The 17,826-nt window shown below is 47.2% G+C and overlaps 1 protein-coding gene and 2 non-coding genes across 3 annotated transcripts in view; 1 reads left to right on the top strand and 2 right to left on the bottom strand.

The window, feature by feature from the left end:
• Positions 1 to 9,654, top strand: part of LOC135815272 (uncharacterized) — a 37,847-nt gene extending 28,193 nt beyond the window's left edge. Inside the window, exons 25-34 of the mRNA XM_065328548.1 lie at positions 2,260 to 2,388; positions 2,846 to 2,920; positions 3,294 to 4,614; positions 4,916 to 5,058; positions 5,501 to 5,660; positions 6,491 to 6,612; positions 7,022 to 7,174; positions 7,769 to 7,891; positions 8,459 to 8,554; positions 8,915 to 9,654. Coding sequence (XP_065184620.1) covers positions 2,260 to 2,388; positions 2,846 to 2,920; positions 3,294 to 4,614; positions 4,916 to 5,058; positions 5,501 to 5,660; positions 6,491 to 6,612; positions 7,022 to 7,174; positions 7,769 to 7,891; positions 8,459 to 8,554; positions 8,915 to 9,016 — 2,424 coding nt within the window. The 3' untranslated portion in view covers positions 9,017 to 9,654. The remainder of the gene's footprint in view (positions 1 to 2,259; positions 2,389 to 2,845; positions 2,921 to 3,293; positions 4,615 to 4,915; positions 5,059 to 5,500; positions 5,661 to 6,490; positions 6,613 to 7,021; positions 7,175 to 7,768; positions 7,892 to 8,458; positions 8,555 to 8,914) is intronic.
• Positions 1,235 to 1,307, bottom strand: Trnav-uac (transfer RNA valine (anticodon UAC)). The gene has a single exon. It is a non-coding gene; the product is annotated as a tRNA-Val (tRNA).
• Positions 1,663 to 1,735, bottom strand: Trnav-uac (transfer RNA valine (anticodon UAC)). Its single transcript has one exon. It is a non-coding gene; the product is annotated as a tRNA-Val (tRNA).
• Positions 9,655 to 17,826: the final 8,172 nt, after the last annotated feature.

The following is a 17,826-nucleotide window of genomic DNA, read 5'->3' as shown; positions in this document are numbered from 1 at the left end:
GTTACCAGTTATCCTATAGCGATGTCAGTTTATGCCTGTTGGAACCCCCCACAGCCCACACGAAATACCTTTCAAATAATTCCAGGATGCAATTGCAGCTCCAGACAGGAGGAAGAAGAACACCGTGAAAAATAACGGCAACGATGCCCAAACTCTCGGGAAACGGCTGAAGTCTTCCTGAAGATGTTAACATTGAATAGCCATCGATTACCAGCGTGGTTTGGTGACTTTAGAACTGTTTTGAGACTTAGAACGAAGCGATATCTCAAATTTGATGGAATTGTTACCTGTCAAATGCGTGGGCGAGCAGCCCAGCTGACTGGTTATGCATGAGCATGCATTGATTTTTCATGGTTCACGTGCAGAAAACTAAGTTGCCGCGATCCAAGTGCAGCTAACAGCCGTGAAAAAGCCATTTCATAGCTGTGTGGTGTAGACCAGGCGGAATAGTGGAAGCTGTTGAATGGTGCAATCGCAGCACAAGTTGCTATGGCTTCTGCCGTAGCATCGCTATCATCGCCCCCGGCGATGGGCGTCAAAAGGTCAAAAAGGTGTGTGGGTGGTATGCGTGTGTGTGGGGGGGGGGGGGGGGAGGGGGTTGATGGACATCTGAAAATATGTACACACCAAGCATGTCCTCTCTTGGTCACCACTCTCCCTATTACCTATATTGTAATTACCATTCATGTATTGCGCTTCAGATTTTCTTCCGTTTTTGTCTCTTGGTGCGTTACCGGCATGGCGATACTGAGACCTAATGGTCAGTGGAGTGCCTGTAGCCTCACCAGCACTGCTACTATCTGTGACTGTGGCGACCACCATTCAATGTCTCGTCCTCCCCTAACCGTACCCCAACTCTCTCTCTCTCTCTCTCTCTCTCTCTCAGCTCTCTTTTTATCTCTCTTTTCTTACTCTTTTTTCTTTGTCAGCTTTCCTGGTGGTTATGTGCTTTTTCAAGTAAATAAAAAAAAATAAAAAATAAAAATAAAAAAAATCGCCACAGCGCCGGCATCCAGAAATGCCAGCTTCAAATATAACTCAGTGAGAGCTGCACGGTGCAAGGAAGTTAGCCTTCGTGAATCCATTTGATGCCTGGGAAGTTGCCGCATAAAAGGCAAAAAGAGGAACTTGAAACTACCATGACAAAACTCCAAACTGTCCGAAGCAGGCCATGACAAGCAGGCCATGACAAGCAGGCCATGACAAGCAGGCAAAAGAAGAAAAAAATGAGCTCAGGTTCCTCCGGGTTTCGAACCCGGGACCCTTTGCGTGTAAAGCAAATGTGATAACCACTACACCAAGGAACCATCGCTGGGAAGCTGAGGGCTGGAGGAATGGGATAGATGCGAACCAGAGAACATGAAACCAAGAATATGCAGATCGGTTGGCGTCACGGCGAAATTCCTGGATGCAATGCTCCTCGCATGAGTAATTCATGCTGTTTGTACAGGGTCTCAGCACATCACACGTTTTTGCTTACACTAGTTGGTACAGGATCAACTGGGGATGTGTCTATACACCGCACATTGCATCGTAAACATTATAAAAAATGATGTCAACTTGACGTGCAATCGGGGCGGTGCTGCACGCTCTTGGGGGTCGCGTGCTCCTGAGTGGGTGCGTGGCGACCAAAGAAAGAAAAAGACGAAAAAATATAAGCTCAGGTTCCTCCGGGGTTCGAACCCGGGACCCTTTGCGTGTAAAGCAAATGTGATAACCACTACACCAAGGAACCATCGCTGAACAGCAGAGAAGAGATCAAGCAGATTGTACTGATTACCACTACTGCCACAGCTCTCACAATTGTACTTCCCAGTCCCCCCCCCCTCCCCCCTCCCCCCCCTCCCCCCTCCCCCCCCTCCCCCCTCCCTCCCCCTCCCCCCCCCCCCCCGCACCCACACCACTGTAGTGGATCCACATTCCACTGTTTCTCATTGTATCCTTTTATATGACATGTATGCATTCATCCGGCCGCGCTGTCCGGCATGCCACTGAGTTGTACTGTACGCACTTTAGCTATACCTGCCTGCCTGGCTTTTCCTTTCATCTCTATGTCGTTCTCTGTGTTTCCACACACACACCAAAAGACCAACATTGTACAGTGTAGACCAGGATTGACTTCTCCTCAGACTTACATGTCGACTGAGTAGGAGGTCGGCTAAAGAGGTACATGTACATGCAATGCTCAAATCTGTAGACAGCAACTGTTTCGCTCTGTTAGAGCTCCTCAGCACAGCAATGCACACTTCTTTACTGCAGGACTACCTTGCCAGTGATCAGACAGGACGCAAGCCGGAAACGACGGCCATTCACGTTGTGCTGCAGCGCTATGAGCCCATCACGTTCACCAGCCATTTCCTGCACTGGGATGCCGGCCTCTGGGATCAGGTAAGCCTCTGGTTAGACTGGGGGAGACTGCAGGCCCGGCGGAACCGGTCCGGTTGGTCAGGCCATGGCTGGACCAACATGTTAGCCACCAACGTGTGTTTACTGCTGAGGAAGTCATGTGTATACCCTCCACATCATTCACAAAGTATAAACGACTCAGTAGGGTATGTCCGGATCAATCAAAAACTGCTCCCGCCCGTCCTGGACTGGCATGATTGTTCTGCTTATGCTATGCTTGGTAGACCAACTGGCACTGCTATACGTCAAGGGGAGCACCTGTACTTGTACTTGGACGTGTACTTGCAGATAGCCATGTACCATGTGCACTTGTTCAGTGCATGCACCCGGTGGTTTGCGTTGAGACCTACATAGCAAGACTACTTCTAAGTTGTTGATAAGCCATTCGTGTTGCTAACTTACTGGATAACTATGTGGAACGATACGCTGTGCTGTCCAGGAACAATCATCACTGGAGGCCGTGGAGAAGGAAGTCACCACCAAGAGAGCCAGTATGCGCAGGGCGTCCACTTTGGTACGTGATAACTTATTAAAAGTCACAGATATAATATAGACGTGTGTGTGTGGGGGGGGGGGGGGAGTAGTGACACCGTGTTCACAGTCCAAATGCCACTCTTTTTTTTAAATGTGCATGATAGCCATACTGCCGCGGTGGCTCGCTGATTACTTATCTCCAGTGTTGTATTCTGGAACGCATTGGAATTGAATAAGAGGTTTGAAAAAATTCAAAGCAGTACATGTTTGGAGGTACAACAGCTGGATAGCCGAATCTCTGAGATCTGTGTATACATCAGAAGCTGTGCATGTTCCCCTCGGAAACATGTTCATCATGCATACAGACAAGATACACTGAGTGGAACAGTGCTTTATGTTCATTGTGCATACAGAGTCAGAGCTCATCGGGAAGTGGGCTTTCCAGTTCACATCTACAAGTCGCGTCCGACCTGCCTGAGATTGCATCCGGTGTGGAACTGCTACTGGACGATCCGCCGGTGAGAGGTTCCAGAGGAGCGGAGCCACAGACGCATACACATGAATTACCTACAGATCATGCCCAGCAAGTAGGAATTCAGCAGCACCATGGTGAAAGTGCCCACAGCGATCCAATGGGCATGGCTGCACCTGCTACCTCCGCGCAGCCCACCCATCCTGACAACGTGACACTTTCCACTCCGAACACCACTGAGGTACAGGAAGAACCCAGTCTGTCCACAGCCGCCGTAGCCAATGACTACAAGCCTGACGGTGCTGACAAGGACCAAACAATGGGTCAGCAGCAACTCGCAACTGCAAGCTCTGAGAGTGACAATGTGAGAGAAAGCGAATCAGTAGAAGCAGAGCAGGCTGAACAACGCAATCACATTACAGAGCCAACAACAGCAACGGCACACACTGCTCACCCTGGTCAAGATGACAGCGAGGAGCAAAGTAAAGAAGCAGAAGAACTTCAAGATGACACTGAAATTGTAGATGAGATGGTGGCTGATGCGGGTGAAGTAGATGATGTGGATGGGAAGGAATGTACTGTTGACGAACTAGATGGCAACAGCGTAAAAGCAGATGAACACCCAGCAACCACTGCAGAAGATCCGAGTACTGAGGACGAACCAGAACAATTGCCATGTGGGTCTTCCAGTGATTCATCTTCGATCCCTCCTGCAGAACAGCTGTCTCCATCGCCTGGATGTGAAGAGGAGCAGGAAGTGAGCAGTCCTGCAGCCACTGCCGACAGCTATGGCCTTGATAATAAACAGCCGGAAACTCACGATCTCATCAACAATGTTCCTAGTGCACCTAATGCGGGCCAAGCTGGCATGTCTGCACCGTCCCCAGATGTGTCACCTGCAGCACAAGCAATCCAATCTACTGCTACCGATGTAGATGAGACCTGCACCCAGGCATCACAGAGTGGAGTAGAAGCTGGCGTCTGTGACAATGATATTGGCACCGTTGCAACTCCGGGTCACAGTTTAGAAGGACACCGACCCGAGGAACTAAGTCTCCAGGCTGAGGTGTCCTGCCCAGTGCCAGTTCCAGAGGCCGTTCCCGATCCCGTTATGATCAGTACCCCGGCATCGACAGATTCTACATCACCAACACCGCAGTCGCCTATTTCACCCGGTGATCTTGAAGCCAGTCTTAGCAGCATCAGCCTCTCGGCATCAAACCTACTGTCCGGCTCATCTGCTGCCAATCTCTTGTTCAACTGTAAGTGAGACGTAGAGTAGTACTTGACGTACATGCACAACGCACACGTGTTCCCCAATCTGATCAGTCTGAACTAGTGCATTTGCTATTTACAGTGGTCTTGGCCAGCCAAACATGGATCCGCACCATGGATGACCAACATTGCTGCAGACCCCTCGTACGTGGGAACATGCTTCTAACATATTATTCTACCTGCTACCAGATGCCTTGAAAATGTCGCCAAGGAGAGTGATTCGTGTTGATACTCCTGCTGCAAAACCTTTTTTTTCTAAATATTTTCTGACACCTCTGCACTCTGTAGCATCGTTTGATCTTGACAACCTGGACACGATTCCTGAAGTGAGGAGCCGACCAGCTACGCTTGAGCGCAAGGCCAGTGGCAGCAGTCCCAAAAAGGAAGCACTTGTGCCACGTCCAAAGTCCACCGCATCGCCATCGGAAAAGGTGAGTGCCTTGCGGGATAGTATCGGGATGCCATTGCAGTATGGGTGAGATGTGTAAGACTTTCTACAAGGAAAATTGTAACAATACTTCCATACCGAGTCAGTGATGAAATAATTACAAGATGCATTACACGAGAAGAAGCCGGCAATTAAAGAGGTGTCCACTGGTAAAAGCGAGTGGTCTTAGGAATACTTCAGCTTAGCTAAGGAATGAGCATTTGACTCGGTGTGCTCATCTCATTCTCGTATGACAGTGTAAACTGATCTCTAATATGATTTTGCTCTACCTTTGCTGCATCACCGCGTAGAACAGTAACACATAGTGATATATTCACAGTAAAAGCCTCTTGATCTGTGAACACATTTGACCTATGTTGGCCGGCTGCTGGCTGCTGTTGCTGCTGTCACCATCACTGCTTCTTCTGCCACTGCCTCTGCTGCAGTCTGTGATAACCGTCCTCAGCACTGACAAGACAGCACATCAGGTGGAGGTGACTGAGAAGTCCAATGCACAGCACTTGGTCTACAAAATGGTGGACAAAGCCCAGGTCAAGCTGACCCTGACCCTGTCCATTGTGGAGTCGCTGGCAGACTTGAAGCTAGGTACAGTCCATGCACTGATAACAGAGACCCAGCTAGAACACTGCAAATATATGAACTGTGTAGAATGCCACAGGTTTGAGTGCCAGTGTGGATACTAGAGAAGGTATGTCGGGATTGCCTTGAGTATCACTGTACATGTACGCGGGCAATAGGCAAAGCTTGCCTGTGGCTGTGGCTTCGCAAGGCAGCTCAGTAGACATAAATCCAAGGAGGCACCAATCATCATCTATGAAAATGAATATACGATTCTCTATTATCCCAGGATGACTTGTGTAGTGTCTACTACATCTAGGCTTGCATTACTGAAGTAACCCTCGGCTAGACCAGATCCATTCATGAGTGTACGGCACGGAGAGCCGTTTAACAATTGGTAGTAAATCAACGCATGCCACGCTGACATACAGCCCCACATATACATATGTGTACTTCGAAGTATCGCCTAGAGAGTGGCTTACAAGAAAGGAAAGAGGAACGGAGGTTGTGCAATAGTATGGCCTACTCATCAGAAACTCATTGCGGTTTCTACGCAATCATTGGTAAGGTTCTGTGACACCAGCCTCATTGGTTGGCAAGTTCAAGAGTCCCCAAAACACATCCGGGAACCAGTATAGCAGATGCAATGAGAGTGCACCGGCTTACAACTCTTATTCGAAGTACTACGGTTCTTCACTTGGCCTGCAGGCAGATGCTGTATTCACCTGAACGCTGCAAGATAGAAATGGTTGGTAAGCAGTGTCCCCCACACCTGGCCTGTTGAACTACAAATACATGTACTTGTGATCTGACTGTGCACTCATCAGTGTAATGTGCCTGGCTCTGCTACTGCACAGAGCGTCGACTGGAGGACCATGAGAGGGTCCTTGACGTCATGGGACGATGGCCGCTCAAGCACAGCAACACTCTTCAACTTCGCAACGCACCATCGAAATATGCTCTGTTTGAAAAGCCACAGGTCAGTGCAGTTTCCGGAAAATATCTTCTCAGTAAAGGATTAACTTAGAACCTTCCAAGCTGGAAGGTTGTTGGAGTGCGCACCCAAGATGTGCTGGAGCTGATGGCTAGTTAGTTGTAGAACGTCAGTACTGTTGGTCAGTTTTGTGCAATGTTATTGCTTGAGCTGATTGTCAAGTAACTCGTGGTGTTAGTGGGCATTATAGCGCAACTTGTAGTTCCTTGGTCCTTTTTCTTTGCTATAAAAGATCAGCACAAGAACCATGCAACGATCAGTAATTTTGTGTGTATACGCGAGTGCTTGTTGTAAGAAAAATGCAAGCTCGGTTAGTATTAAATACTAACCGAGCTTGCATTTTTCTTACAACCAAATTTTGGTTAAACTTGTAATTCTCATTCTTGGACTGCAGCTGCCAAGACCAGTACTGCTTGCAGCGTGTGATCGCGGCACAGTGCCGGATGTTTCTGGCAATCTCTGGGTGAAGATGTCATCACAGATGCCCTGGCAGCAACATGTGCTCTCCCTCCGCTCCACCGGAATAGCATTCACCACTATTGCAGAGGTAAGCCTGTAAGCCGAGTGGTGGCATTGGTTCGAACGTCAGGAGTGGGGAATTGTCACACCGTAGACGACCCCCTCCCCACACACACACCAGCTGTAAAATTGACGTTGATGCAATTGTCCTTCCGTTACGTGGCGCCTAGACTGGACAGCCCGGCATACATGATGGGCACATGTGTGTGTGTGTGTGTGTGTGTGTGTGTGTGTGTGTGTGTGTTTGTGTGTGTATGTACGTGTGTGTGTATGTGTGTGTGTGTGTGTGTGTACATGTACATGTGTGTGTGTGTGTGTGTGTGTGTGTGTGTGTGTGTGTGTGTGTGTGTGTGTGTGTGTGTGTGTACATGTGCATGTGCATGTGCATATGTGTGCATGCGTGCGCCTGTGTGTGCATGCTGGGTACCCTACCTTACTGGAATTCACTACTAGGCTAGCCTTACGCAGATGAACTACCATTATTTGCTAGTACATGTTGTCCTGAACGGAGTATGGTTGATTTTGTGACCGGAACTTAAAGCAGCCTGAAAGTATCCGAACAGTATAGTGTGCAATGCTTCATTGCTGTGGTGGCGCATGCCATGTGTGTATGTATTTGCAGTCTGCAGAGGAGGAGAATGAGGAGCCTACCATGGCAGTGTACTTCTACCGGAGCAGTGTCTACATTCCGACTGGTGCTGCCAAGGCTAGTGGAGCGCCAACAAAATTTGCTTTTGTTGTCAAGGTAACGGCATAATGCTATGACCAGTATCCTCAGCCACAAGTGGCATACCGTTCAACAACGGTTTGAAGCTTGACCTTTGAACATTGTAAGATTTCCGTAAACGTTTGCAACGCAACCGTGTGCATTAGATCATACATCCAGCGGGCCCGCCAGAACCGGTCCGGTTGGTCAGGTTATCACCGGACCAGCTTTTTGGCCACCAACATATGTTTACTACAGTGGAGGGCATGGCATGTGTATCCACCATATCAATACACAAACTGTATGAAAGGCCACACTACTACCGGAACAATCAAAAACTGCTTCCGCCGGCATCAAGACCTTGCAGGCTTGACCACTAATCAGTGTATGCGGTGGACCGTAATTTTTCGCAGAGCTTCTACACGTAGTTAGGTGCAAGATATGTTTGTATCTTGTGTAAGGCCCATACGCATGTGGATAAGTTTCAACAAGAACTGGTTTCTGCCATGTCTGGAGGCTAAGTTAGTGGATCACTCTGTCTTCGGTGTTTTCAGTGGTTGATACCACACGTCACATGCCGCGCTTCTTTGTGTGTGTTGCTTTCAGAGCAATGGATCTTACGACCCGGACAACATGGTGTCGTTTTGCGCCCAGTCTGCGCAGGACTTCATTCAATGGGTAGCTGCAATACGCCTGGTGATGGTATGTACTACCTACATGTACAATTCTAGAATTGCTGCCAGTAGCATGTGTGCGTATGTGAGTGAATGTGTGGTTAGTGCTTGTGCCAGTGTGCATGAGTGTGCGTGCGTGTGTGCGTGTGTATGTGTGTTTGTTTGTTTGTCTTCCTGTCCATCTGTTTCTCTGTCGTTGTCTGTGTGTGCGTGTACATAACAGTTAGATATTCGTATGATTTGATTTGCGTAGTCGCTAGTGACATGCAGCCAGACATGGTTGTGCTGTGATAAAGATGTGTCACTTACTAGGGCCTTGCATACAATAATACTGTGTCACCGGATTTGACTGGTGTCTCTCTGTGCTTTATGCTGTGCTCCGTATCAGTTTGGTGCACAGCTGCGGCGTAACCATGGTGTAGTGCGCCGGCAGTTCTCCATGCTGGCCAGGGTCAAGAAGGCGAGGAGAGCGTCGTCACAGCAGACGTAACATAGCAGGACGGTGATTGCTGCCTTGCGCTTTACTGTGTTGGCGTGCAGTAATGTCAGTTCACGTTCAACCACTTGAGAATGTAGCGGTGTTCAGTTGCAAGCATCTCGGGGTTGTTTCTATCCTCGATGCTCCCACCGAATGGCTTGGAGTCTTCGTCTTGCCGCAGTACAACCACAATGCTGCTGAACAGTGAGGCAGGCTTGTTCTAAATCATGTGACAGTTGCCAAGTTAAGTCATTGGCGGAGGCTGCGCATGACCCTCTGGGTCTAGACTAAGCTGATCATCAATTAGCTATCACAACAGATCTCTTAGCACACTGAACAGACAGTACATGCAGTCTCAGTGAGACAGTGCCTTGAAAACTACTAGTAGGACTCAGATACATATATTTCTTCAAAGTAGGAACATTTAGTTGAGCTACACTTAGAAGTGATATATCGCTGCTTTTGCCGGCCCCGGGTACACATGTTGACCATTGTTCTTTAGAATTAGGTTTCATTCACTAACCTGCCAACAAGACTAGGACATAACCCCCTGCAGCATGCAACCCCACTGTGGGCGGCGGTGTCCCGACGGAATTTTCAAGTTGACGTCTTTTTTATGATGCAATGCGTACTGTACTTGTATTACCAGACGTATCCTGAACCTGTGGTGGACAAAGCCCCACTTGGCCATGTACAAACTAGTTCGAGGAAACACGTGTGGTGCGTTGACACCACGTACAAATGTGGTGAATCACTGGTGCAAGTAGCATGGCATCATAACAACGATGTTGACTTGAAAGTCTCGGGTGGGACATCAGCGTATGTGGGAGCTGCACACTCTTGAAGGTACTCCAGGGATGCTGCTTCCCTTAAAAACATTCTTTTCAAGTGTCTTGAGAGACTGAGCTTGGCCCAGGATGATGACAATGATCATTGAGCTGAGATTTCAGTGCACCACGAAATTGTGACCTTTTTGAGTGTAGGAAATGGGTAGCGAAAATGTTTAGCAGGCATGGCTAAAGAAATACGGAATCACAAGGGCGATTCCGTATTTCTTCACATCGGGCCACGACCATTACCGTCGATTCGCGTATTAGCTACCCATTTCCAACGTCATATTTAAACTAGTGACTTCACGCGTGTGAACATATTGAACGCATGCTATACTACAATGTAATTGCCTGCAAGATGTCGGTTACTGTTTCCGAGGATCATCACTTCTGTATTTCCACAGAAGAGCACTGAGTGACAATCGTGGCCATTTTTTGTGTTTCACCTACTTCCTGTTGTCCGCGCTCGGTGGAGGCTGCCACCTGCAGTGTTCCCGTATACGTGTACATGTACGTCTGACATGATACACTGTGACACAGCCGTAACTCACCCGGTCCGGCCGGTCAGGTCATGGCCTGACCATTTTTTGGAAGAAAAAAAGTTGATCTACCCGAGAAAGCTGATAACTTACCCGTTCAAAACTGGGTAGTCACACTGAGTAAATTAATAGGGTCGTGATAACACGCGAGCATGCAATGACTATGCACAATCATGAGGTGCACATACATACATGTATGTACATATTAGATAAACCTTGTTTTGTTCAAACATGTTGTTGGTTGACAGCATGTAACAAGGTGGAGGTCACTGTGTTCGGAAACAGTGACCTGTCTACAACCATCCACGGTTGGTAGAGCCCCGGTCGGTTGCGACCATCTGAACCGGATGGGTGTTAGACCCGGTTCTGACCCTCTCCGCTATTCTAGGGGAGTTGTCTTATACTTCTCGTACCGTCAGTCTTGTACATGTATTCTTTGTTCACTCCTGGATGTCTTCTCGATACTCGTAAACTTAGTAGCGAGTATTATTCTGAATTGTTCTTCTTTCTTCTTAAAAAAAAACCCCGAATCCATTCTTGTGCTAAACAAACTCCTAATATCATCGTTTGTAAGAATGGACTCGGTCTTTCTTTTCTAAGAAGAAAGAAGAACAATTGAGAATAATACTCGCCACTAAGTTTACGAGTATCAAGAAGACATCCAGGAGTGAACAAAGAATACAGGACTGACGGTTCGAGAAGTATAAGACAACTCCCCTAGAATAGAGAGGGTCAGAACCGGGTTTAATTAACACCCATCCGGTTCAGATGGTCGCAACCGACCGGGGCTCTACCAACCGTGGATGGTACTAGTAAGGTCACTGTTTCCGAACACGGTGTCCTCCACCTTGTTACATGCTGTCAACCAACAACATGCAGTATGTTCATGACTGTATGCATAGCGAAGAGAGACTTAGACTTGTACCTTTGCTGTGTGCAGGCTATTGTCCACAGTCAGGACCGTCATCCAGCGCTCTATGCCTCCCGAGGTTTTAAAATGTCACCAATCTGCAATGTAGGAGTATCAAGAGCAATGATTATGATAAGCAGTAAAGCTCCCCACTCAGGCCCACCATCTCCGGCCAAGACTCACCCACCATCATGGCAGACAGTATGAAGAGAACAATGACACCCCCAAGGGCCATCATCTGATCATTGTGTGTACACACTTACACACAGTACACTGGCTGAGTCATGTAACTCAAACTCTCCATCTATCTGACAGTAGGTCTATGAGAGCAGCATTCATCAGGCCTGGCCCTGGGAGCCATACATTATCATAATAATTATGATACAAGTAATGTATGATTGTATATCATGTAGCCTACAATTAGTACGTGTACTTGACAAGTACAAAAATTAATATTGAATACTTTCAGAATAGGCTCAGCATACCATCATCATGCATACTGACATATCTGTCATGATCTGAACTGCATGCATGCGTGTGCACAGACTCAGTGCACTAGTACATATGGTACATGAGTACATGTATACAGTACAGTGTGCATGCACGTGCGTGCGCACGTGCCTCATGCTCATGATCATCAAACAAACATGGCGCCACGGCTGTTTCGCGGCCACCACTTAAGGTGGCTCCTACCCCTCGGGTCCAAATTCTTTTTGTTTGAAACGTGGCTACAAACGATTGTACTCTGTTCCGCAGGATATCTAGTGTACGGAGACAAAATTTTATCAAGTTCTACCGGCCGGTTTCACTCGGGGGAGGGGCCAAACATAGCATACTCACAATTGCCAATTTAGGCCAAAAAACACCGGAAAATCACTTTTTTGGCCGTAGCACTCGTAGTTACCCCATTTTTCTTGATGTCCAACATCAGGACAGTAGTATACTTGCTAAATACCAGCATAAGCTTAAGAAGTGGGTAGAATTCTGCTAGAAGGTGACCTTTTTCTCTTTTCGGAATCATCCCATTTCAGCGCACACGTCCCACATATTAGCCCCGCCCACAAGTATTTGACACTGGACTTGCCCTGTATTCGATGGTTATGCTATCATAACCTAATAATGCTACTGTGTAGCAAGTCTGAGCAGGTTCTACCGAAGGTAACTCTTGAAATAAAACTTTGAAGTGTCAAGTGATGCCATATTTTCAAGAATCAGCACATTGCACTGGGACATTGTCCAACGCCTTAGAACCCCTGACTCCACCATATGACAGATACGTATCTTGCGATAATTGATTGCAACATCTTCAGAACATAGTAGTAGAGCTTTGGATCAAGTTTTAGCAGTTTCCACCGAAGCTAACTACCGAAATAGAACTTTGAAGTCGCCCACATACTAAATGCCATAGCTGAGCATGTGCATTGTGTGTATGGTCTAAAGGTTTTCACAACTAGCTCCAATGCGGCAGATACGTGTCTTACATTACTTGATTGCAACATCTTCAGAACATAGTAGTAGAGCTTTGGATCAAGTTTAGACAGTTTCTACCGAAGCTAACTACCAAAATAGAACTTTGAAGTCGCCCACATACTAAATGCCATACATGTAGCCGAGCATGTGTATCGAGTGTACATGTATGCTCTAGTGTTTTTCACAACTTTCTCCAACATGAAGCCAATACTGATGTGGAATTTGTTGACTGCTTTGCCCAAAACACAGTACTGAAGCAATGCACATTGGGCACATTCTACTGGTAATGCAATTATTATTATACAGTGTTTGCTGCCAACATAGCAAGCAATACTGCTATACTAAATGCGTATTCCATTGGGTACGGTCCAATGGCTTTTCACTTCGCATCTAGCCACTGTTCTTCGTGCATTTCTTGAATGCTAAGTCTCCGTGGTAATGAAGCTAAGAGCCACACTGGAGAAGTTTCTACTGAAGCTAACTATCAAAAATATAAAATTTCCAAGATGCTACTATAAAGTCTATTACATAAAGTAGCTGTGTGCAATGCCACTCTGTTGAACACAGTAAGCAAAATTGAGTCACTAAAACCCTATTTGCCAGATATAAGCTGTTGAGACTGATAGCAGCTAAGCTGTATGATCTGATATGGATGGCGGTTCCACACTGACCAGCACATGTACATGTGCACAGGCAGAAGAACATACAAGTAATACACCTAACGTTACTTCGAAGTCCATCATGTAAATACAAGCGTATATACAAGCATCACTCCTGTTCTCCAAAACCTGCAGTCCTGGGCCACTCCAGCTGGTCAGAGTGCAATAATTTCTGCAGCAGGCTTGACTTGGAAAGCTAATCACAACTGCCATGGCTGCAACATGAGTATTACCAGCGCTTTTACAGTGCTACTTGTATTATATTATTGTCAATCCATTGTGGTGCATGGCACTCGTTTTCAACAACCAAGTTTATGTCATTAGTTGCATATCCAACGCCAATAGAAAAAAGAAGGGGTTGGGCAAATTACCACGGTTCAACACTAGTCATATTGAACGGCGTTATGCCATGCCAGGCGCGCACACAAAACGCCCGCGCGAGTGCGCATGCATGTACACACCCGGGTAACACACATTCCTGCGACTTTACATAGCCTGCACTGTCGTTCTATGTCATAGGAGGGAGTGCACACACATACGTACATGTAGATTGCCTAATTTTGCATACGTAATAAAATTGTGTAAGTATACACACATGTGCGTGAAAATATAGATAGACTCAGCGGCATATGCATGAGTGTGTGCCGATAGGGCCACATGCCAATTATCGGATTAGTCTGTGAAAGCTGCACGGCACGACAAACTTTTGGAGTCTAAAGATATGACACAATGAATGTGGAATACCCACCAGTGTGTAAGACCATTTCATACCTATTTCGCAGCGTTTGTGATTTTCGGAGCGTCCCTGTTGATATTTGATGTCCTCACCGTAAGTTGGTTGATGACACAGTCACAAATTATCAAATTCACCTCCAATGCCATCCAATCTACGTTCCGCGATACATGTACAGTGAACGGTGTTGAGGAAAGCCATGCAGCAATAAAACAGTCGAGACTCCCAAGCAGAGGATACAATTCAACAGCGTATTGAAGTACGAATTGTTGTAAACAATTTTCAAGACACAATTACAAAATTTGAAGTGCGTCTTGAAACGTGTTTGAAGTGCTTCGATGTATTTACCTTCGATCTCCCTGAATCGATCCATCCACAGCTACCCGACGAATTTACCAGTCAGTGCGGGAGATGATCGAGCAAGTTATATTTGAAGGTCGCGAGATGTCAGTGGCACTGGCAGGAAATCTACACAAGCGTATTCTGAAATAATTTTCTAAGACTCAGGCGTGATTCAAGAGCGGACTTTGATTTCTCCCTTCTTATAGTACGAGCACCAGTCGACATTGCATTCTTGGAAAATCTTCTGCGAGTGCTGCCTTCCCCTTTCATAGAAAGAACGAGTGAAGAGGGACACTAGCAGTAGGTTCTAGCTAGGTCGCCAGAATTGCAGAAAAGCGAGAAGACGTTTCCTACAACGATTTATCGCACAAAAATCATCGCTACCGAAACATTTACTGAAAATCTACACTTTTCAAACGATGCGCGCGCAGAGGGTGTGAGCCAGGGAGTCGTATACGCGTAAATACAGGGAGTCGTAAAATACCATTTTTTACGACTCCCTGGTGTGAGCCACCTTAACAATATGGCGGCCTTCGCCCAGGTTTACGGTGAAATTTAAAAATATTCTGAAAACTGAAAAAGATTTCAAGATCCTGTGGGATTCACGCGAAAACTGTGCTTTGTCAAGGTAACAAACACCGCGATCGGGACAAGGATTCAAAACTTTCGAAGTCGCACAACAAAAATTGTTCAGCTTCGACAACAACAAACAAGGAAAGAAAAGGAAGGAGAAGGTAGACAGCAGGTTTTTGCTGGACGACGTCTCTTCCTGTTGTCACTACAGAGCTCAACTAGTAGTCAGCAGTACTGTTGTTATTTTTCTTACCTGGATCAGGGCTGAAATGGCCAAGCTGCTGCGTCCAGGGCCTGAGGATCACTGCTCGAGCTCGGACGCCTTGCGTTTTCTTGATGCCGTGGCGGGACGAACAGCGTCATGTTGTGGCAATGTCCCGACGAGATGTTGCTGGCACATTGCTGTGAGGCGCTGCAGAGTCCCAGGAATAGCGTTATAATCGAAGCTCAGCCTGTTGAATCTGGCATGAATTGACTCGCTGCCCTGCTCGGCGAGTCGACCCTGACCGACTCCAAATTTCCTGGTGAACGGGACTGTGCGCTCCTCCAAGAGATATAGTTTCGGAGTTATGTTGCCGAGCTGCCGGGTGATAATGGATTCTCTGCATTTCTGAAGAAACAGCTGGATGCAGTCAGCCAGCTTTGAGATGTCGGCCTCTGACATGCTGTTGCAATGGCTGAAACGGTGGCTGCAGTCGGCATATCCCGAAAACAATCCATGGTACCGCTGCTGCAAGATTTCTGCATCAGCAACGAGCTGCTGGCAACGAGTGGAAACCACCTCAACTGGAGCAGACATCAGTGCTCTTAGTACGGCAGGCTGCAGTGTGCGATGTACATGGTTGCCCACGAAGGCACCGCCATGGAAGGCTTGCCGATCAACATTGTGTGTTTGGAGCACAGACTCGAGACTTGACGCGCATGGTCCTGTGACTTTCTTGTTCTTTCTCATCTCGTCTAAGTCATGTACGAGTTTGCTGTGCTCAGCACTTGCAGCAGTGAAGGCGTCGCTGGCGTCTTTCCACAGTTGCTGTATTGCTGCAGCTACAGTGTCCATGTTGACGTTGGGAAAGCTGGTCGGTGCGTGTTGCTGCAAGAGCACTGCATATTGGAGCTGCTGCTGTAGTTCATCGCTCTTCGCCTGGGCATCTTCCATAGCTTGCCTGGCGGACCGAACTTTGTCGCTGAGAACTGTTAGCTCTTGAAACTGGAGCTGATCATCTGCACACGGCTAGAGAGTTGCTGCTGCCAGTTTCACATCCAGTTGTTTGACTTCAGCTAGGTAGATGTCATACAGCCATGCGAAAATGCCGAGATCCAGATGAAAAGACGGAATAACAACGTTGCTGACGGGAATTGGCAAGATAACTGGGCGGATGGCATTGTTGTGGTGCTTGGCTTGCGAAAGATTTGCTCCAGAGGCGGTCACCGCCAAGTTTTAGCCGAATCTCGGACTCCGGAATGACATTTCCGTGCCAGGTCAGCCACCCATATGTGTCGTACAAGTCCAGATCATCAGATCATCACGATGTCAATGAGATTTGGCATGTACGCCATGCATGCCATCACTATGCTGCCGTCTTTCTTATTCATTGGCACTTCCCTTGCTGTGTATTGTGGAACCTGCTGCGCAATGAACGAACCTAGTCTTGTCCAGTTTCTTCTGTGCGCTGTATGTCGGTGTTGCGTGCGTGAAAACATTTGCTTCATCTACATCCATTTCACTAGTACTGTGTGGTGTCTGGGGTCCAGGAGAGTGTGATAGGGGTTTTGCTGTTGTGGATGAATGTTGTGGGACTGTTGTGTGATCCATTTCTTTTCTTTTTTTTGTACAGCAGAAAGCTTTGAAGCAAGTTGCTTCTGCTTTTTTGGTGGACGTCCACCCTTGTTTGGTGCAGTGTGGCATATGTCGCAGTATGTGCGGTGATGTGGCTTCCACACTTTGATCGCTCCACATCCATCCCCTACAAACGAGTCAAGGCAACCTTCTCTCAGACAACGATCCAGCACACGTTTGCATACATGACAAATGTGTGTAGGGTGGATCGCAGGGTCATCCTGAGAAATGTCGACCTCGTACACATCTTGAATGATCTGGCATAGTCCTTCACGTTGTATTTCGTGGACACAGCCATGTTGGCAAACTTTTTGCCACCAATACTGCAGCAGGTAGACAGCAATGCACTGTGTTCATCCATTTTACACACTACCACTAGCACGCGATACGGTAGAATCGATGGCCACGGAAATCGATCTAGTAGCACGGAAAGACAAACAAATTCAAAAAATCGGTAAATGAAGTCACCCAGGCACCAGGAAAACTGGCAAAGAAGACGAGAAAACTTCTATAAGAGAAGAAGGTAGCTGTGAAAAGGGCTGATAGAAGTGACGAAGGGCAAGTCGTCAAGGCAAAGGAAACGCACCTCTGAAGGAATCGTTCCTGGAAGAAGACGGCCAAGACGGGTATCAGATGAAAGAGGATCGCGAGAGGAAGTCATGAAGCGTGTTTGTACTATGAAACCCGGTCGATTGGAAGGGGAAAGTGGAGGTTTCCTCAAGAGAAAAAGAGTATTTTCAAGCAAATCAATGACAGATCGATGATGAGATTTTTGAATTTTCAAATTTTTGGACGCCATATTTTTTGGCCGAGTACATGACCATCGTGACAGCCGTGGCGCACGCACCAAATGCGTGCACACGATTCGAAACGATCGTGCATGCATGCATGCACGCGTGGCAAAAATCTCGTACTCCGAGTACAAAGCT

This window comes from Sycon ciliatum, chromosome 4, assembly GCF_964019385.1.
Source record: "Sycon ciliatum chromosome 4, ocSycCili1.1, whole genome shotgun sequence".
Classification (NCBI taxonomy): domain Eukaryota; kingdom Metazoa; phylum Porifera; class Calcarea; order Leucosolenida; family Sycettidae; genus Sycon; species Sycon ciliatum.
This window is presented reverse-complemented; position numbering and strand designations above follow the sequence as displayed.